Source organism: Diorhabda carinulata, mitochondrion, assembly GCF_026250575.1.
Source record: "Diorhabda carinulata mitochondrion, complete genome".
Classification (NCBI taxonomy): domain Eukaryota; kingdom Metazoa; phylum Arthropoda; class Insecta; order Coleoptera; family Chrysomelidae; genus Diorhabda; species Diorhabda carinulata.
This window is the reverse complement of record NC_042946.1, coordinates 1-16,298: the sequence shown is the minus strand read 5'-3', so window position 1 is coordinate 16,298 and position 16,298 is coordinate 1. Positions and strand designations below refer to the sequence as shown.

The window sequence follows — 16,298 nt, the reverse complement described above, 5'->3', positions numbered from 1 at the left end:
AAAAATTGAATCAATTATTTTGTAGTTTGCATTAAGGGGTGCAAGTCAATTTAATTTATGAGACTAATTTAAAAATAGAGTTTTATATAAATTATAATTTGGATCTCATATATGAAAAATTTTATTTCATATAATTTTAAATTAAAATATTAGGTTAAAATTTAAAAAATAAATTTTGGAATTAATTTGTTTTTAATTTTGGTCAGTGAGAAAAATGTTTACGGGCAGGAAGTTTATCTTATGTTTATTTGATTGTTTATTTTTAAAAAGTTTTATTTTAACTTATAAATTAGGTGTTATTTTTTATTATATGTAAATTATTTTATAGAAGAATTTTACAGTGATTAAAATTATATATTAAAGAAATTTAGATTTAGAAATAATAAGTATTATTAACAAAATTTGTGCCAGCAGTTGCGGTTATACAAATAATATAATTTAATTTTATTGATAAAAATTAATTGTAAATAATAATTTTAATATAGAATTTAATAAGTGAAATTTTAAATTTTATTTAAAAATTTAAAATTGTTGATGAAGTTTAAAAATTTAAATTATAAACTAGGATTAGATACCCTATTATTTTAAATGTAATTAAAAGTATTGAATTAGTAATAGTTATGTTCTTGAAAATTAAAAATTTTGGCGGTATTTTAGTCTTTTCAGAGGAACCTGTTCTGTAAATGATAATCCACGATTTAATTTACTTATATTATTAGTTTGTATATCATCGTAATTAAATATTTTATTAAAATTATAAATATTTAGAATTTAATATTATAAAATTTATCAGATCAAGGTGCAATTTATATATAAGAAGTAATGGGTTACAATAAAAATATTTTTGGATGATTTTTATTATTAAAAATTTAAATTTGGATTTGATAGTAATTTTAATAAATTAATTAAAATGATTTTAGCTCTAAAATATGCACATATCGCCCGTCGCTTTCATTTAATATGAAATAAGTCGTAACAAAGTAGATTTACTGGAAAGTGAATCTAGATTACAAATTAGAGCTTGATTATAAAGTATTTTAGTTACATTAAAAAGTTAATTGTGAAATTCAATTTAATTTGAAATAAAAATTTTATTATTTTTTTAAGTTAAAAATTTTTAATTTAAGTAAAATTTATTTTATTATTAAAAAAGAAAAAATTTATTTAATTATAGTAAATTGTATTGTGAAAGAAAATTTTATTATTAAAAAAAGAAAAATTAATTTTTTGTACCTTGTGTATCAGGGTTTATTAAATAATATTTATATATTTAATTTTTTCGAATTTAAAAGAGCTAAAAAATTAAAATTTTTATTGTAGAATAAATAATTTTAAATATTTTTTTTGTAATGAAATGTTATTCGTTTTTAAATATATCTAGTTTTTTAAGAAAAAAATTTAATTTATTTATTAATTAATATAAATATTTTTTAATATTTTTATATTATTAATAGTTAATATTTTTAGGGATGAGCTTAAAAATAAATTTTTATTAGTACATTAATAATTAAATTATAAAATTAGGATTAAAAATTTTCATATTTTGAAGTATGTTATAATTTATAATTGAGATTATATAATTTTTATTTACTATAAATTTTTTATTAAAATGTAAATTTAAATATAAAAGATTTAGTAATAATGATAAAATTAGTATATAAATTTATAAATTTAAAATTTTTTTATTAGGTTAAGTAAAGGAATTCGGCAAATATTTTTTCACCTGTTTATTAAAAACATGTCTTTTTGTGTTAAATTTAAAGTCTGGTCTGCCCTCTGAGTATATTGAATGGCCGCGGTATTTTGACCGTGCTAAGGTAGCATAATCATTAGTTTTTTAATTGAAAGCTGGAATGAAGGGTTGAATGAAAAAAAGACTGTCTCTATTTAATTTTTATAAAATTTTATTTTTAAGTTCAAAAGCTTAAATAATATTAAAAGACGAGAAGACCCTATAGAGTTTTATAATTTTTTATATAAAAGATTTAGTATTAATTTTTTTATATTTAAAAATTATTTAATTGGGGTGATTAAAAAATTTAATAAACTTTTTTTATATTTTTATATTAATTGATAAATAGTTGATCCAAGTATTTTGATTATAAGATAAAATTACCTTAGGGATAACAGCGTAATTTTATTAAAGAGTTCAAATCGATAATAAAGATTGCGACCTCGATGTTGGATTAAAATTTATAATTGGTGCAGAAGCTAATTAATTAAGTCTGTTCGACTTTTAAAATTTTACATGATCTGAGTTTAAACCGGTTTAAGCCAGGTTGGTTTCTATCTTTAATTAAATTTAACATTTTAGTACGAAAGGACCAAATGAAAAAAATAATTTTTATATTTTGAATAAAATTAATTATTTTGGCAGATTAGTGCAATAGATTTAGAATCTTTAAATGTAATTTATATTACAAGTAATACTTGATATTAAAAGATTTTTTAATAATTATAATTTCAAGGCTAGTTTTAATTATTTGTGTATTAATTAGGATTGCTTTTTTAACATTATTGGAGCGTAAAGTTTTAGGTTATATTCAAATTCGTAAAGGTCCAAATAAAGTTGGGTTTATTGGTTTGATTCAACCTTTTAGGGATGCTATTAAATTATTTAGTAAAGAGCAAACTTATCCTTTTATGGCAAATTTTAATTTATATTATTTATCTCCTATTTTTAATTTGTTATTATCTTTATTTATATGAATATGTATACCATTTATTAGAATTAATATTAGATTTAATTTAACGATTTTATTTTTTTTAGCTGTTTCGAGATTGAGTGTTTATACAATTATATTGGCTGGTTGATCTTCAAATTCTAATTATTCATTATTAGGGAGACTTCGTTCAGTTGCACAGACAATTTCTTATGAAGTAAGATTAGCCTTAATTTTAATATCTTTTTTATTTTTAATTTTAAGTGTAAATTTAATTGATTTAATTAAATATCAAGAATTTATTTGATTTATATATTTATTATTACCATTGTGTTTTATATGGTTAGTTTCAAGATTAGCTGAGACTAATCGTACTCCTTTTGATTTTGCTGAAGGGGAATCAGAGTTAGTTTCTGGATTTAATGTTGAATATAGAAGAGGAGGGTTTGCAATAATTTTTTTAGCAGAATATGGAAATATTTTGTTTATAAGAATAATATGTATTTTTTTATTTATAGGGGCAAATTTAATAAGTTTTATATTTTTTTTAAAATTATCTTTTTTATCTTTTTTTTGGCTTTGGGTTCGAGGAACCTTACCTCGGTATCGTTATGATAAATTAATATATTTAGCTTGAAAAGGTTATTTACCTATTTCATTAAATTATTTAATTTTTTTTTGTAGGATAAGAATATTTTTTTTTATTCTTATAATTTAGTTAATTATTTTTAGTATAAGTTAATAGAGAATTAAAATCTCTTTTTTATATTTTCAAAATATAAACTTATACAAGTTCATTAACTATTTAAAAATAATTAAATCTCAAAAATATGAAGTAATAGGATTAATTAAATAATAAAGGAAATAAATTATTGTAAGAATTTGACCTGTTAAAATATAAGGATCTTCAACTGGTCGAGCTCCAATTCATGTTAATAAAATAATAATAGATACTAATGTTCAAAATAAAAATTTATTTAATGGATAAAATTGTGATCTTAAGAATTTTTTATTATTAATAAATGGAAGTAAGTATAAAATAGCGATTGATATTACTAATGCAATTACTCCCCCTAATTTATTAGGAATTGATCGTAAAATAGCATAAGCAAATAAAAAATATCATTCAGGTTGAATATGAATTGGTGTTACTAGTGGGTTAGCAGGGGTAAAATTATCAGGATCTCCAAGTAAATAAGGATTTCTTAAAGTTAAAAAGATTAATAAAAAAATTATAATTAGAGCACCTAGAATATCTTTAAAGATAAAATAAGGATGAAAAGGGATTTTATCAATATTACTATTAGTACCAATAGGATTTCTAGATCCTGTTTGATGTAGATATAATAAGTGAATAATTATAAAAGCAAAAATAATAAATGGTAAAATAAAATGAAATGTAAAAAATCGTGTTAGAGTTGCATTATCAACTGCGAATCCTCCTCAAATCCATTGTACTAATATATTACCTAAGTAAGGAATTGCAGATATTAGATTAGTAATAACAGTGGCACCTCAAAAAGATATTTGACCTCAAGGTAGAACATATCCTAAAAAGGCAGTTGCTATTGTTAAAAAAAAAATTGTTACTCCAATTATTCATGTTTCTATTATATTATACGATCTATAATAAATTCCTCGACCAATATGAATATATAAACAAATAAAAAAAAAAGAAGCCCCATTTGCATGGAGAGTTCGTAATAATCAACCATAATTGACATCACGACAAATATGAGCAACTCTATTAAAGGCTAGTTCAATATTAGGACAGTAGTGTATTGCTAAAAATAATCCTGTAAAAATTTGAATTATTAAACAGATTCCTAGTAAAGATCCAAAATTTCATATGTATGAAATATTTGATGGGGTTGGGAATGTAATTAATGAATTATTAATAATTTTTAATAATGGGTTTTTTTTTCGTATGGGTATTTTCATTAAAATATTTGTCGTAGGGGTCCATATAAAAAGTTTGTAATTTTTACAGTAGCAATTAAAGTAATAAATAAATAAATAATTATTATAATTATAATTAAATAGTTTGGAAAATTAAAATATTTTATTATAGATAAATTAAGGTTTTTATTTAAGTAAAATGATTTTGTTTCAATTGTTTGTACTATAGTATTTATATAATAATGATCTAGAAATATTAAAATAAATATTAAAATTATTGTGAATATAGTAATTAGTAATAATTTAAAATTAAATTTAAATTTTTCATTAGAAGCAATTCTTGTTATGTAAATAAATAAAATTAATATTCCTCCAATTATAATTAAAAATAAAATGTAAGAATATCAATAATTTAGACTTATAAGTCTACTGATTAAGGCAATTATTAGAGTTTGTAGTAAAAGTATTAAACCACAGGTTAAAGGGTGACTTATAAAAATAAATATTAAAGATAATATGAATAATATTGGAAAAAATAAAATTATATCAGATATTAGTTTAAATAAAATATTAATTTTGGAGATTAATGATAAATATTATTTATATCTGAAGTTTTAAAAGAAACCTTATTTTTGGTTTACAAGACCAATATTTTATTTAAATTATTAAAACTTTAATGTTAATATATTTATTAATAGTAATATTTTTTTCTGGTGGACTAATATTTGTTTTAAATCGAAAGCATTTATTGATAATATTATTAAGTTTAGAATTTATTGTTATTTCTTTATATTTTAGATTATTTTTATATTTAAGAAATATAACTTATGAATATTTTTTTTCTATGATTTATTTAACAATAAGAGTATGTGAGGGTGCTTTAGGATTATCTATATTAATTTTAATAGTTCGTGTTCATGGTAATGATTATATTACAACTTTTTCTTTTTTATGATAATATATTTATTAGGGTTATTGATATTGATTCCTTTGAGTTTTAAAAATTTCTGATTAATACAATGATTTTTTTTTATTTTATCTTTTAGATTTATTTTTAATTATAGAGGATTTTTTCAAGTTTTTAATATTTCATATTTTTTGGGATTAGATATATTATCTTATAGTTTAATTTTATTAAGTTTTTGAATTTGTAGTTTAATAATTTTAGCAAGAGTTAAATTGTATTTTAATAATGAATATTATAATTTATTTTTAATAATTTTGGTTATTTTATTATTAAGTCTTTATTTAACATTTTCTTCATTAAATTTATTTATTTTTTATTTATTTTTTGAGATTAGCTTAATTCCTACTTTAATTTTAATTATAGGATGAGGATATCAGCCTGAACGTTTAGAAGCTGGAATTTATTTGTTGTTTTATACTTTGTTAATATCATTACCTATGATAATTATAATTTTTTATTTAAGAGAAAAATATTATTTAACTATATTTATTTGTATAAATTTAGAATTATCTTCTTTTTTTATATTTTTATGTATTAATTTGGTTTTTTTTGTTAAAATTCCAATATTTTTTTTACATTTATGACTTCCTAAAGCACATGTAGAGGCTCCTATTTCTGGTTCGATAATTTTAGCAGGTATTATATTAAAATTAGGAGGATATGGGCTTTTACGTTTTATACTTATTTTTAAGCAGTTTTTAATAAATTTAAATATTTTTTTTATAATAATTTGTTTATTAGGAGGTTTTATTGTATCTTTAATTTGTATTCGTCAAAGGGATATAAAATCTTTAATTGCTTATTCTTCTGTTTCTCATATAAGTTTAGTTTTAGCAGGTATTATAACTTTAAATTATTGAGGGTTATGAGGAGCTTTATTAATAATATTAGCGCATGGTTTATGTTCTTCGGGTTTATTTTGTTTAGCTAATATTTCTTATGAACGAATTCATAGTCGAAGATTATATTTAAATAAAGGCTTATTAAATATTATACCTAATTTAAGATTAATTTGATTTCTTTTAGTTTCTTCTAATATAGCAGCTCCTCCTTCATTAAATTTAATAAGAGAAATTATATTAATCAATAGAATTTTATCTTTTAGTTTATTTAGTATATTATTTTTATCTTTAATATCATTTTTTAGGGCTGTTTATTCATTATTTTTATATTCATACACTCAACATGGTCAATATTATTCGGGTTTATATATATTTAATAGGGGATTACTTCGTGAATATTTATTAATAATTTTACATTGATTACCTTTAAATTTATTATTTATAAAATTAGAATTTTTAGTTCAATGAATTTAATCTAAATAGTTTAATAAAAATATTAGTTTGTGGTACTAAAGATATAAATAAAGATTTTAGATTATTTGTTATATTTATTTTATAGTATTTTTATATTTGAGATTAATATTATTAGGTGCTTCATTATATTTATTGATTATAAATTTAACTTATATTTTAGAGTTTAATTTTATAATATTAAATTCTACTAATATTTATTTTGTCGTTTTATTAGATTGAATATCTTTATTATTTATAAGTTTTGTTTTATTTATTTCTTCTATAGTAATTTTTTATAGAGAGGAATATATAGCTGGGGATATTTATAAAAATCGATTTATTTTATTAGTAGTAATATTTGTTTTGTCTATAATATTATTAATTATTTCACCTAATTTAATTTCTATTTTATTAGGTTGAGATGGGTTAGGATTAATTTCTTATTGTTTAGTTATTTATTATCAAAATTTAAAAAGTTTTAGGGCTGGAATATTAACTGCTTTAAGAAATCGAATTGGTGATGTAGCTTTATTAATATCTATTGCTTGAATATTAAATTTTGGTAGATGAAATTTTATTTTTTATTTAGAAATTATAAAAGGAGATTATATTATACAATTAATTAGGTATTTAGTAGTTTTAGCGGCAATAACAAAAAGGGCTCAAATTCCTTTTTCATCTTGGTTACCTGCTGCAATAGCAGCTCCTACTCCTGTATCTTCTTTAGTTCATTCTTCTACATTAGTTACTGCTGGAGTTTATTTATTAATTCGTTTTAATTTTTCATTTAGAAGTAATTTAATAATAATTTTATTATTTATTTCATCAATAACAATATTTATATCAGGTTTAGGAGCTAATTTTGAATTTGATTTAAAAAAAATTATTGCTTTATCAACTTTAAGACAATTAGGTTTAATAATATCAATTTTAGCATTAGGAGAATATAAATTAGCATTTTTTCATTTATTAATTCATGCTTTATTTAAGGCTTTATTGTTTATGTGTGCTGGTAATATTATTCATAATTTATTTAATTGTCAAGATATTCGTTATATAGGAGGGTTGGTTAAACATTTGCCTTTAACATGTACTTATTTAAATATTTGTAATTTATCTTTATGTGGTTTACCTTTTATATCAGGTTTTTATTCTAAAGATTTAGTGGTTGAATTTATATCAATAAATTATTTAAATATTTATATTTATTTAATTTTTTATATTTCTATTGGATTAACTGTTTCTTATAGGTTTCGTTTAACTTATTATTCAATAATTGGAAATTTTAATTTTATATCTTTACATATTATTCAGGAAAGAAGGATGATTATATTAAAAGGAATAAGAGGTTTAATTTTATTTGTAGTTTTTAGAGGTAGAATATTTTCATGAATACTTTTTTCTACTCCTTATTTTATTTGTATAACTTTTTTTATAAAAATATTAACATTGTTTGTAATTTTAATTGGTGGGTGATTAGGGTATGAATTAGCTAAATTTAAGCTTTCTTATCAATTATTAACTTTAAAATTTTTATCTTCAAGATTATTTATAAGTATAATATGAAATATACCTTATTTATCTACATTAGGAGTTAATTATTTACCTTTATATATAGGAAAATTATATTTAAAAATTTTTGATCAAGGTTGATTAGAATATTATGGTGGTCAACAAATATCAAAAAATTTAAAAATGTTAACTTTAATACAATTATTTTCAATTAATCATTTAAAAATTTATTTATTATTATTAATTTTTTGATTAATATTTTTATTATTAAATATTTACTTAAATAGCTTATAAAGAGTGTAATTTTGAAGAAATTAAGGAAGTCAAAGACTTTTAAGTATTTATAAGAAAAAATCTAATTTTACAATGAAAATGTAATGTTTTTTTTAAACTATATAAATAGAAATAAAAACAAAATTTCATTGCTTAAGAATTAAGTTAGAAGCTTATTCTTGATTTTCTTATTTCTTTAATTGGAGAATAACTCATTTTTATCATTAACAGTGATAGACCTCTTTTTGGTTTCAATTAAAAATAAGGATTTATATAAATCAAACTTTTAGGTCGAAACTAAATACAATGTTTTGCTTCTTATTTAAGATAAATTGATTTATTCAATAATTTTTAAATGCAACTTAAATGTTATAATTAACTATTATCCTAATTAATTCAATTTAATGCTCCTTGGTTTCATTCGTGATATAATCCTCATAATAAAATAAAAATGAAGATAATTAAAATTAATGAATAATTTAAAATATTAGAAATTTTTATTGTTATAATTAATGGTAAAAGTAAAGTAATTTCAACATCAAAAATTAAAAAAATAATTGCAATTAAAAAAAAATGGAGTGAAAAAGGAAGACGAGCAGAAGTTTTAGGGTCAAATCCACATTCAAATGGACTTCTTTTTTCTCGATCATAATAACTTTTTTTAGAAATTAAATTTAAAATAATTGTTAATAGTATTAAAATTAAACAAATTATTATTATTAATCTTATTAAAATTTTAATTATTTATACTAGAATCTAGATTTTTTGATTGGAAGTCAAATATAATTTTTATATTATATAAATTATCTACCTCATCAATAGATAGAAATATACAAGAATAGTCATACTACATCAACAAAGTGTCAATATCAAGCAGCTGCTTCAAATCCGAAGTGATGAATAGAAGAAAAATGATTTAAAAATTGACGAATTGTACAAATTAATAAAAATGTTGTTCCAATAATTACATGTAATCCATGAAATCCTGTTGCTATAAAAAAAGAAGAACCATAAACTGAATCTGCAATAGAAAATGGAGCTTCAATATACTCATATCCTTGAAGGATTGTAAAGTAGATTCCTAGAATTACTGTAAAAATTAATCCTTGGAGACCTTGAGAAAAGTTATTTTCCATTAATCTATGATGTGCTCATGTTACAGTTAATCCTGATGTTAATAAAATTAAAGTATTAAGAAGAGGAATTTCAATTGGATTAAATGTTTGAATTCCTTTAGGGGGTCATAATAATCCTAGTTCAATTCTAGGAGCTAATGATCTATGGAAAAATCCTCAAAAAAAAGAAATAAAAAAAAATACTTCAGATGTAATAAATAAAATTATTCCTCAACGTAAACCTTTAGTAACTAGGAAAGTGTGTAATCCTTGGTAAGTTCCTTCTCGAACAATATCTCGTCATCATTGGTATATAATTAATATTGTAATTAATAAACCAATTATTAATAGGTTATTATTATATAAATGAAATCATTTAATTAATCCTATTATTGTAGTTATAGCTCCTAATGCTCCTAATAAGGGTCATGGGCTAATATCAACTAAATGAAAGGGGTGATTTTTATGTATTGACATTAATTTACTTCACTAGAATATAAAGTTCTTAAAATAGCAAAAACATAAGATTGAATAATAGCAACTGCCGATTCAAGTGTTAAAAGTAAGATTTGAACAATAATTAATAAATTTACTAAGGTAATTGTTATTATAGGTCCTGTGTTACCTAATAAGGTTATTAATAAATGACCAGCAATTATATTGGCTGATAAGCGAATAGCTAAAGTTCCAGGTCGAATTACATTTCTAATAGTTTCAATACATACTATAAAAGGTATAAGAATTGGAGGAGTTCCTTGAGGAACTAAATGAGCTAATATGTGAATAGTATTATTTAATCATCCATAAATTATAAATCTTACTCATAATGGTAAAGCTAATCTTAATGTTAAAGTTATATGTCTTGTTCTTGTGAAAATATAAGGGAATAGACCTAAGAAATTATTAAATAAAATAATAGAAAATAAGGAAATAAAAATTAATGTTCTTCCTTGTGATTTATAATTTCCTATTAAAATTTTAAATTCTTTATGTAAAGTTATAACAATTTTATTTCAAAAAATATTAAATCGTGAAGGGACTAATCAAAATAATGGGGGAATAATTCTTAACCCAATTAAGGTTCTTAATCAATTTAATGAGAAGTTAAAGTTTGAAGTAGGATCAAATGATGAAAATAAATTTATTATCATTTTCAATTAAAATTTATTTTATTAATTTTAGTTTCAGTTATTTTAATTTTATAAAAAAAATTAAAATAATTTAAATTATTAAAACAAAAGAAAATTCTTAAAAAGAAAAATATTAATGTTAATCAATATAATGGTATTATTTGTGGAATTAAAAATTATCAAAGTGATTATTTTAGCTTGACAAACTAATGTTATAAATTAACTAAATTTTTCATTAGAAATATCCGTTATAATATTATAGATGATTTAAAATTCCATTGCTTACTTTCAGCCATCTAATGATAATTCAATTATTTTAATAATTCATTTAGAAAAATATTTAGGTGAAATTCTTTCAATTACAATTGGTATGAATCTGTGATTAGATCCACAAATTTCTGAACATTGACCATAAAATAATCCTGATCGATTAATTGAAAATCTTGTTTGATTTAATCGTCCTGGAGTACCATCAATTTTTACTCCTAGTGAAGGAATTGTTCATGAATGAATTACATCTGCAGATGTAACTAATATTCGAATATTTGATTCAAAAGGAATTATTACTCGATTATCTACATCTAAAAGACGGAAGTTAAATGAATTTATTTCATTAATTGGGATTATATATGAATCAAATTCAATAGTTTTAAAATCTGAATATTCATAAGATCAATATCATTGATGTCCAATTGTTTTAATAGTAATTATTGGATTATTAATTTCATCTAAAATGTAGATTAATCGTAGAGAAGGAATGGCAATAAAAACTAAAGTAATAGTTGGTAAGATAGTTCAAATAATTTCAATTAATTGACCTTCTAATAAATAACGATGTAAAAATTTATTAAAAAATAGTGATAGTAATAATTGGCCAACTAATACAGTAATAATTACTAAAATTATTAAAGCATGATCATGAAAATATGATAATTGTTCTATTAAAGGTGATGCTCTATCTTGTAATATGAAATTTTTTCAAGTTGAAATTTCTAAAAAAAGTTTAAACTTTATGTTTGGGGTTTAAGTCCAATGCACTAATCTGCCATATTAGAAATTAGCAGATAATATTGGTAATTCGGAATAACTATGTTCTGCTGGAGGATTAAATTGTAATCATTCAATTGAAGAATTTATTCTTAATGAACTAATTCTTTTTCGTTGTATAGAGAAAGCTTCTCAAAAAATAAACAATAAAAAAATTACTCTAATAAGGGAAATTAAAGATCCAATTGATGAAACAATATTTCATAGAGTAAAAATATCAGGGTAATCTGAATATCGTCGTGGTATTCCTATTAAACCTAAAAAATGTTGTGGGAAAAATGTTAAGTTTACACCAATAAATATAATAAAAAATTGAATTTTTAAGTAAAAATTATTTAAGGTTAGACCTGTAAATAAAGGGAATCATTGAACAATTCCTGCTATAATTGCAAATACTGCTCCTATAGAAAGAACATAATGAAAGTGAGCTACAACATAATAAGTATCATGTAATACAATATCAATTGAAGAATTAGCTAAAACTACACCTGTTAATCCTCCGACTGTAAATAAAAAAATAAACCCTAATGTTCATAATGTTGCAGGTCTGTAATTAATTCTTGATCCATGAAAAGTAGCTAATCATCTAAAAACTTTAATTCCAGTAGGAACTGCAATAATTATAGTAGCTGATGTAAAATAAGCTCGAGTATCTACATCTATACCTACTGTAAATATATGATGAGCTCAAACAATAAATCCTAATAAACCGATTGCTATTATAGCATAAATTATACCTAAGGTCCCAAAAGCTTCTTTTTTTCTACTTTCTTGTCTTACAATATGAGAAATTAAACCAAAACCTGGAAGAATTAAAATATAAACTTCAGGATGTCCAAAAAATCAAAATAAATGTTGGTATAAAATAGGATCTCCTCCCCCAGCAGGATCAAAAAAAGAGGTATTTAAATTTCGATCAGTTAATAGTATAGTAATAGCTCCGGCTAAAACTGGTAAAGATAATAGTAAAAGGATTGCTGTAATTACAACGGCCCATACAAATAAAGGCATTCGATCTAAAGTTATACCTTTAGGTCGTATATTAATTACAGTAGTAATAAAATTAATAGCTCCTAAAATTGAGGAGATTCCAGCTAAATGTAAACTAAAAATAGCTAAATCCACTGAAGACCCTCCATGTGCAATATTAGATGAAAGAGGGGGATAAACTGTTCATCCAGTCCCTGCACCTCTTTCTACGATTCTTCTTATAATTAGAAGAAATAAAGAAGGAGGTAGTAATCAGAAACTTATATTATTTATTCGAGGAAATGCTATATCTGGAGCACCGATTATTAAGGGGACTAATCAGTTTCCAAAACCTCCAATTATAATTGGTATTACTATAAAAAAAATTATGATAAATGCATGGGCAGTCACAATTACATTATAAATTTGATCATTTCCAATTAAAGTTCCAGGTCTTCCTAGTTCTGTTCGTACTAATACTCTAAGGGAAGTTCCAACTATACCTGCTCAGATTCCAAAAATAAAATATAATGTTCCAATATCTTTATGATTTGTTGAAAACAACCATTTATTCGGTAAAATGGCTGAGTTCAGGCGATAAACTGTAAATTTATTTACGAATATTTTATTCTTTTACCAAGCCTTATATTCAAATATGATATTAAATTGCAAATTTAAAGGTAAATAATTTTTAAGGCTTAGATAAAATCTATAATCAACTTTGAAGGTTGATAGTTTAACTTAACTTAAATCCTTATAAGATACTTAAAATTCTAGTACAAAGGCATAAGCTAAGTAAAGTAAATACATTTAAAAATAAAAAGATAAAATTATTAAATTTTGTTGATTTAATTAAATTTTCTGTTATTAAGATAGTTAATGAAGAAAATGTTAATCGAATATAAAAGTATAAGGTGATTAATGTTGTAATGATTAAAATTAAACTTAGAGTATATATTTGGTTTAAAATTAAATTATTAATCACGAGTCATTTTGGTAAAAATCCTAAAAAGGGGGGTAGACCTCCTAAAGATAAAAAATTTAAAATAAAAAATAGTTTAATTAATTTGTTTGTATTTAGTGCATTAAAAAGTTGGTTTAAATTAAATAAATTTAGTTTTATGAAAAAAATAACAATATTTAACCTAATAAAAAAATAAATAATAAAATATACTAATCAAATTAACTTAGAATTTAATATTCCTGCAAGTATTCAACCAATATGATTAATTGAAGAGTAAGCTATAATTTTTCGTAATCTTGTTTGATTTAACCCTAAAATTCCCCCTACAATAGAGGAAGTAATAATTACAAATGTTAAAAATTGGGTTATACTTAAATTATATATCACTAAAATTATAGGGGCTAATTTTTGTCATGTTAATAAAATAAGGCTATTTATTCAATTTAATCCTTCTATTACTTCAGGAAATCAGGAGTGAAAGGGGGCAGCTCCTAATTTTGTTAGTAATGCTGAATTAAGAATTATTATTAATCAAATATCAGAATTATTAGGGATATAATCTGAAGAAATTAATACTATAATTACAGCGAATAAAATAATAGTAGAGGCTAAGGCTTGAGTAATAAAATATTTTAAAGCTGCTTCTGCAGGATAAATATTTTTATTTGATTTTATTAAGGGGATAATTCTTAAAAGATTAATTTCAAGGCCAATTCATATATTAAATCAAGAATAAGCTGAAATTGAAATTAAAGTTCCAATTATTATTGAGTTAAAAAATAGAATTTTATATAATTTTATTATTAAAAAGGAAAGAAACCTTTATAAATGGGGTATGAACCCAGTAGCTTAAATTTAGCTTACCTTTTTTACACTTTAATATAAGATGTATATTAACTTTTGATGTTAAAAGAAATAGTTTAATCTATTAAGTGTAATTTTTTGGGGGGGTTAATGAAGGTGTATTACACATAATTAATTCTATCAAAATTATCCTTTTTTTCAGGCACATCATTATTTTTTTAAAAAACAAGTTTTTAGTTAAACATAAAGTTTTTAATTTACCAAAAAAAGTAATTAAAAAATAATATTTTTTTTGAAAAAAAAATGTGCATTTTTGTGCATTTTTTGCACATTTTTTGCATTTTTTGCACATTTTTTGCATCAGAATTTTGTGCATTTTTTTGTAAATTTTTTTTGCATTAACGGTAAAAGTCAATGAATCATGAAAATTTTCTTTGAAAATTTTAAGCATATAGGTTTTTCTAATATAAATGTTTAATTGATTAAAATAATAGAAATGTATATATCACCCAAGAGTATATTTAGTATGAGATCTTTAATAATGTTAATAGTTTCTAGTAACTTTATATATATATAAATAATAATAATTTATAAACTATTAAACTTATGAATTAATTCGATTGTTATATATATAGAAAACTATTACAAAGTTTAAAGACTTAAATTGAAAATCCCAGAAAGAGAATCATTTAGATCTTATTCACCATATTATTAATTTATGAATGGAGAATTATTAATATTATATTAAACCATAGTATATTTATAAGTATATCATGTATAAATTTATAAAGAATATAAATTAATTAAATATTAAATAATTCTTTAATTAATATAACTTTTATTTACCTATAAAAAAAAAAAAAAAAAAAAAAAAACCTCTTTTTTTAATAATAAAATAAGGTTTTGTATGATTAAAAGATTTAATTTGCTAAAAATTGATTTATTTTTATATAAAATTCAAATAATTAAATAATAAAAATATAGAATTTTTGGGATATAATTTGTTTTTATGTTTATATTTTATTTTAATTATCAAAAGTTTTAGTTTAAAAAAAACTTTTATAAAATTTAATTTTTTTAATAAAAAATTCAAAAAAATATTATTTTTTCTTTATTATTTTAGTTAGTTAATTTGAATTTTAAAATTATTTGAAATGATAGTTTAATTATTACTTTTTTTTTGTAAAAACCCTTCTTTTTTTTTTGTTAATAGGAATTTTTAAAGAGTTATATTTTTATTAATTTTTAAGGTTAAAATTTTATATTTACGAGATTAATTTAACTGAAAAATTGAATCAATTATTTTGTAGCTTGCATTAAGGGGTGCGAGTCAATTTAATTTACGAGATTAACTTAACTGAAAAATTGAATCAATTATTTTGTAGTTTGCATTAAGGGGTGTAAATCAATTTAATTTACGAGATTAATTTAACTGAAAAATTGAATCAATTATTTTGTAGCTTGCATTAAGGGGTGCGAGTCAATTTAATTTACGAGATTAACTTAACTGAAAAATTGAATCAATTATTTTGTAGTTTGCATTAAGGGGTGCAAATCAATTTAATTTACGAGATTAACTTAACTGAAAAATTGAATCAATTATTTTGTAGTTTGCATTAAGGGGTGCAAATCAATTTAATTTACGAGATTAACTTAACTG

General features: G+C 21.1%; 13 protein-coding genes and 24 non-coding genes across 37 annotated transcripts, besides 5 other annotated features; 14 read left to right on the top strand and 23 right to left on the bottom strand. All coding sequences in view use genetic code 5, as the record gives it.

Moving 5' to 3' along the window:
- Positions 1-107: 107 nt before the first annotated feature.
- Positions 108-177: a D loop (control region).
- An 87-nt stretch (positions 178-264) lies between these two features.
- Positions 265-1,012, top strand: FKS78_mgr01. The gene has a single exon. It is a non-coding gene; the product is annotated as a 12S ribosomal RNA (ribosomal RNA).
- Positions 1,011-1,081, top strand: trnV(tac). Its single transcript has one exon. It is a non-coding gene; the product is annotated as a tRNA-Val (tRNA).
- Positions 1,082-1,106: 25 nt separating this feature from the next.
- On the top strand, positions 1,107-2,364 carry FKS78_mgr02. The gene has a single exon. It is a non-coding gene; the product is annotated as a 16S ribosomal RNA (ribosomal RNA).
- Positions 2,365-2,429, top strand: trnL1(tag). Its single transcript has one exon. It is a non-coding gene; the product is annotated as a tRNA-Leu (tRNA).
- A 1-nt stretch (position 2,430) lies between these two features.
- On the top strand, positions 2,431-3,381 carry ND1 (NADH dehydrogenase subunit 1). Its single transcript has one exon. The coding sequence runs from the start codon at positions 2,431-2,433 to the stop codon at positions 3,379-3,381; it is 951 nt and encodes a 316-aa protein (YP_009663661.1).
- A 17-nt stretch (positions 3,382-3,398) lies between these two features.
- Positions 3,399-3,466, bottom strand: trnS2(tga). Its single transcript has one exon. It is a non-coding gene; the product is annotated as a tRNA-Ser (tRNA).
- CYTB (cytochrome b) lies at positions 3,465-4,604 on the bottom strand. Its single transcript has one exon. It carries the CDS (start codon positions 4,602-4,604, stop codon positions 3,465-3,467), a length of 1,140 nt encoding a protein of 379 aa, YP_009663660.1.
- On the bottom strand, positions 4,604-5,104 carry ND6 (NADH dehydrogenase subunit 6). The gene has a single exon. It carries the CDS (start codon positions 5,102-5,104, stop codon positions 4,604-4,606), a length of 501 nt encoding a protein of 166 aa, YP_009663659.1.
- Positions 5,055-5,137: a D loop (control region).
- On the top strand, positions 5,110-5,172 carry trnP(tgg). The gene has a single exon. It is a non-coding gene; the product is annotated as a tRNA-Pro (tRNA).
- Positions 5,173-5,234, bottom strand: trnT(tgt). Its single transcript has one exon. It is a non-coding gene; the product is annotated as a tRNA-Thr (tRNA).
- Positions 5,212-5,265: a D loop (control region).
- Positions 5,239-5,520, top strand: ND4L (NADH dehydrogenase subunit 4L). Its single transcript has one exon. The coding sequence runs from the start codon at positions 5,239-5,241 to the stop codon at positions 5,518-5,520; it is 282 nt and encodes a 93-aa protein (YP_009663658.1).
- ND4 (NADH dehydrogenase subunit 4) lies at positions 5,514-6,845 on the top strand. Its single transcript has one exon. The coding sequence runs from the start codon at positions 5,514-5,516 to the stop codon at positions 6,843-6,845; it is 1,332 nt and encodes a 443-aa protein (YP_009663657.1).
- On the top strand, positions 6,845-6,908 carry trnH(gtg). Its single transcript has one exon. It is a non-coding gene; the product is annotated as a tRNA-His (tRNA).
- Positions 6,909-6,917: 9 nt separating this feature from the next.
- Positions 6,918-8,613, top strand: ND5 (NADH dehydrogenase subunit 5). Its single transcript has one exon. A coding segment is annotated over exon 1 (1,696 nt).
- Positions 8,614-8,676, top strand: trnF(gaa). Its single transcript has one exon. It is a non-coding gene; the product is annotated as a tRNA-Phe (tRNA).
- Positions 8,675-8,737, bottom strand: trnE(ttc). The gene has a single exon. It is a non-coding gene; the product is annotated as a tRNA-Glu (tRNA).
- Positions 8,738-8,804, bottom strand: trnS1(tct). Its single transcript has one exon. It is a non-coding gene; the product is annotated as a tRNA-Ser (tRNA).
- trnN(gtt) lies at positions 8,805-8,868 on the bottom strand. The gene has a single exon. It is a non-coding gene; the product is annotated as a tRNA-Asn (tRNA).
- Positions 8,868-8,933, bottom strand: trnR(tcg). The gene has a single exon. It is a non-coding gene; the product is annotated as a tRNA-Arg (tRNA).
- trnA(tgc) lies at positions 8,933-8,998 on the bottom strand. Its single transcript has one exon. It is a non-coding gene; the product is annotated as a tRNA-Ala (tRNA).
- ND3 (NADH dehydrogenase subunit 3) lies at positions 8,997-9,350 on the bottom strand. The gene has a single exon. The coding sequence runs from the start codon at positions 9,348-9,350 to the stop codon at positions 8,997-8,999; it is 354 nt and encodes a 117-aa protein (YP_009663655.1).
- trnG(tcc) lies at positions 9,351-9,413 on the bottom strand. The gene has a single exon. It is a non-coding gene; the product is annotated as a tRNA-Gly (tRNA).
- On the bottom strand, positions 9,413-10,201 carry COX3 (cytochrome c oxidase subunit III). Its single transcript has one exon. It carries the CDS (start codon positions 10,199-10,201, stop codon positions 9,413-9,415), a length of 789 nt encoding a protein of 262 aa, YP_009663654.1.
- ATP6 (ATP synthase F0 subunit 6) lies at positions 10,201-10,875 on the bottom strand. Its single transcript has one exon. It carries the CDS (start codon positions 10,873-10,875, stop codon positions 10,201-10,203), a length of 675 nt encoding a protein of 224 aa, YP_009663653.1.
- Positions 10,869-11,024, bottom strand: ATP8 (ATP synthase F0 subunit 8). The gene has a single exon. It carries the CDS (start codon positions 11,022-11,024, stop codon positions 10,869-10,871), a length of 156 nt encoding a protein of 51 aa, YP_009663652.1.
- trnD(gtc) lies at positions 11,025-11,087 on the bottom strand. The gene has a single exon. It is a non-coding gene; the product is annotated as a tRNA-Asp (tRNA).
- Positions 11,087-11,156, bottom strand: trnK(ttt). Its single transcript has one exon. It is a non-coding gene; the product is annotated as a tRNA-Lys (tRNA).
- COX2 (cytochrome c oxidase subunit II) lies at positions 11,157-11,823 on the bottom strand. The gene has a single exon. A coding segment is annotated over exon 1 (667 nt).
- Positions 11,824-11,844: 21 nt separating this feature from the next.
- trnL2(taa) lies at positions 11,845-11,909 on the bottom strand. The gene has a single exon. It is a non-coding gene; the product is annotated as a tRNA-Leu (tRNA).
- On the bottom strand, positions 11,910-13,452 carry COX1 (cytochrome c oxidase subunit I). Its single transcript has one exon. A coding segment is annotated over exon 1 (1,543 nt).
- On the top strand, positions 13,445-13,509 carry trnY(gta). Its single transcript has one exon. It is a non-coding gene; the product is annotated as a tRNA-Tyr (tRNA).
- On the top strand, positions 13,510-13,570 carry trnC(gca). The gene has a single exon. It is a non-coding gene; the product is annotated as a tRNA-Cys (tRNA).
- Positions 13,563-13,626, bottom strand: trnW(tca). Its single transcript has one exon. It is a non-coding gene; the product is annotated as a tRNA-Trp (tRNA).
- ND2 (NADH dehydrogenase subunit 2) lies at positions 13,625-14,620 on the bottom strand. Its single transcript has one exon. The coding sequence runs from the start codon at positions 14,618-14,620 to the stop codon at positions 13,625-13,627; it is 996 nt and encodes a 331-aa protein (YP_009663649.1).
- Positions 14,621-14,638: 18 nt separating this feature from the next.
- trnM(cat) lies at positions 14,639-14,704 on the bottom strand. Its single transcript has one exon. It is a non-coding gene; the product is annotated as a tRNA-Met (tRNA).
- On the top strand, positions 14,705-14,772 carry trnQ(ttg). Its single transcript has one exon. It is a non-coding gene; the product is annotated as a tRNA-Gln (tRNA).
- A 14-nt stretch (positions 14,773-14,786) lies between these two features.
- trnI(gat) lies at positions 14,787-14,850 on the bottom strand. The gene has a single exon. It is a non-coding gene; the product is annotated as a tRNA-Ile (tRNA).
- A 3-nt stretch (positions 14,851-14,853) lies between these two features.
- Positions 14,854-14,942: a D loop (control region).
- A 448-nt stretch (positions 14,943-15,390) lies between these two features.
- Positions 15,391-15,513: a D loop (control region).
- Positions 15,514-16,298: the final 785 nt, after the last annotated feature.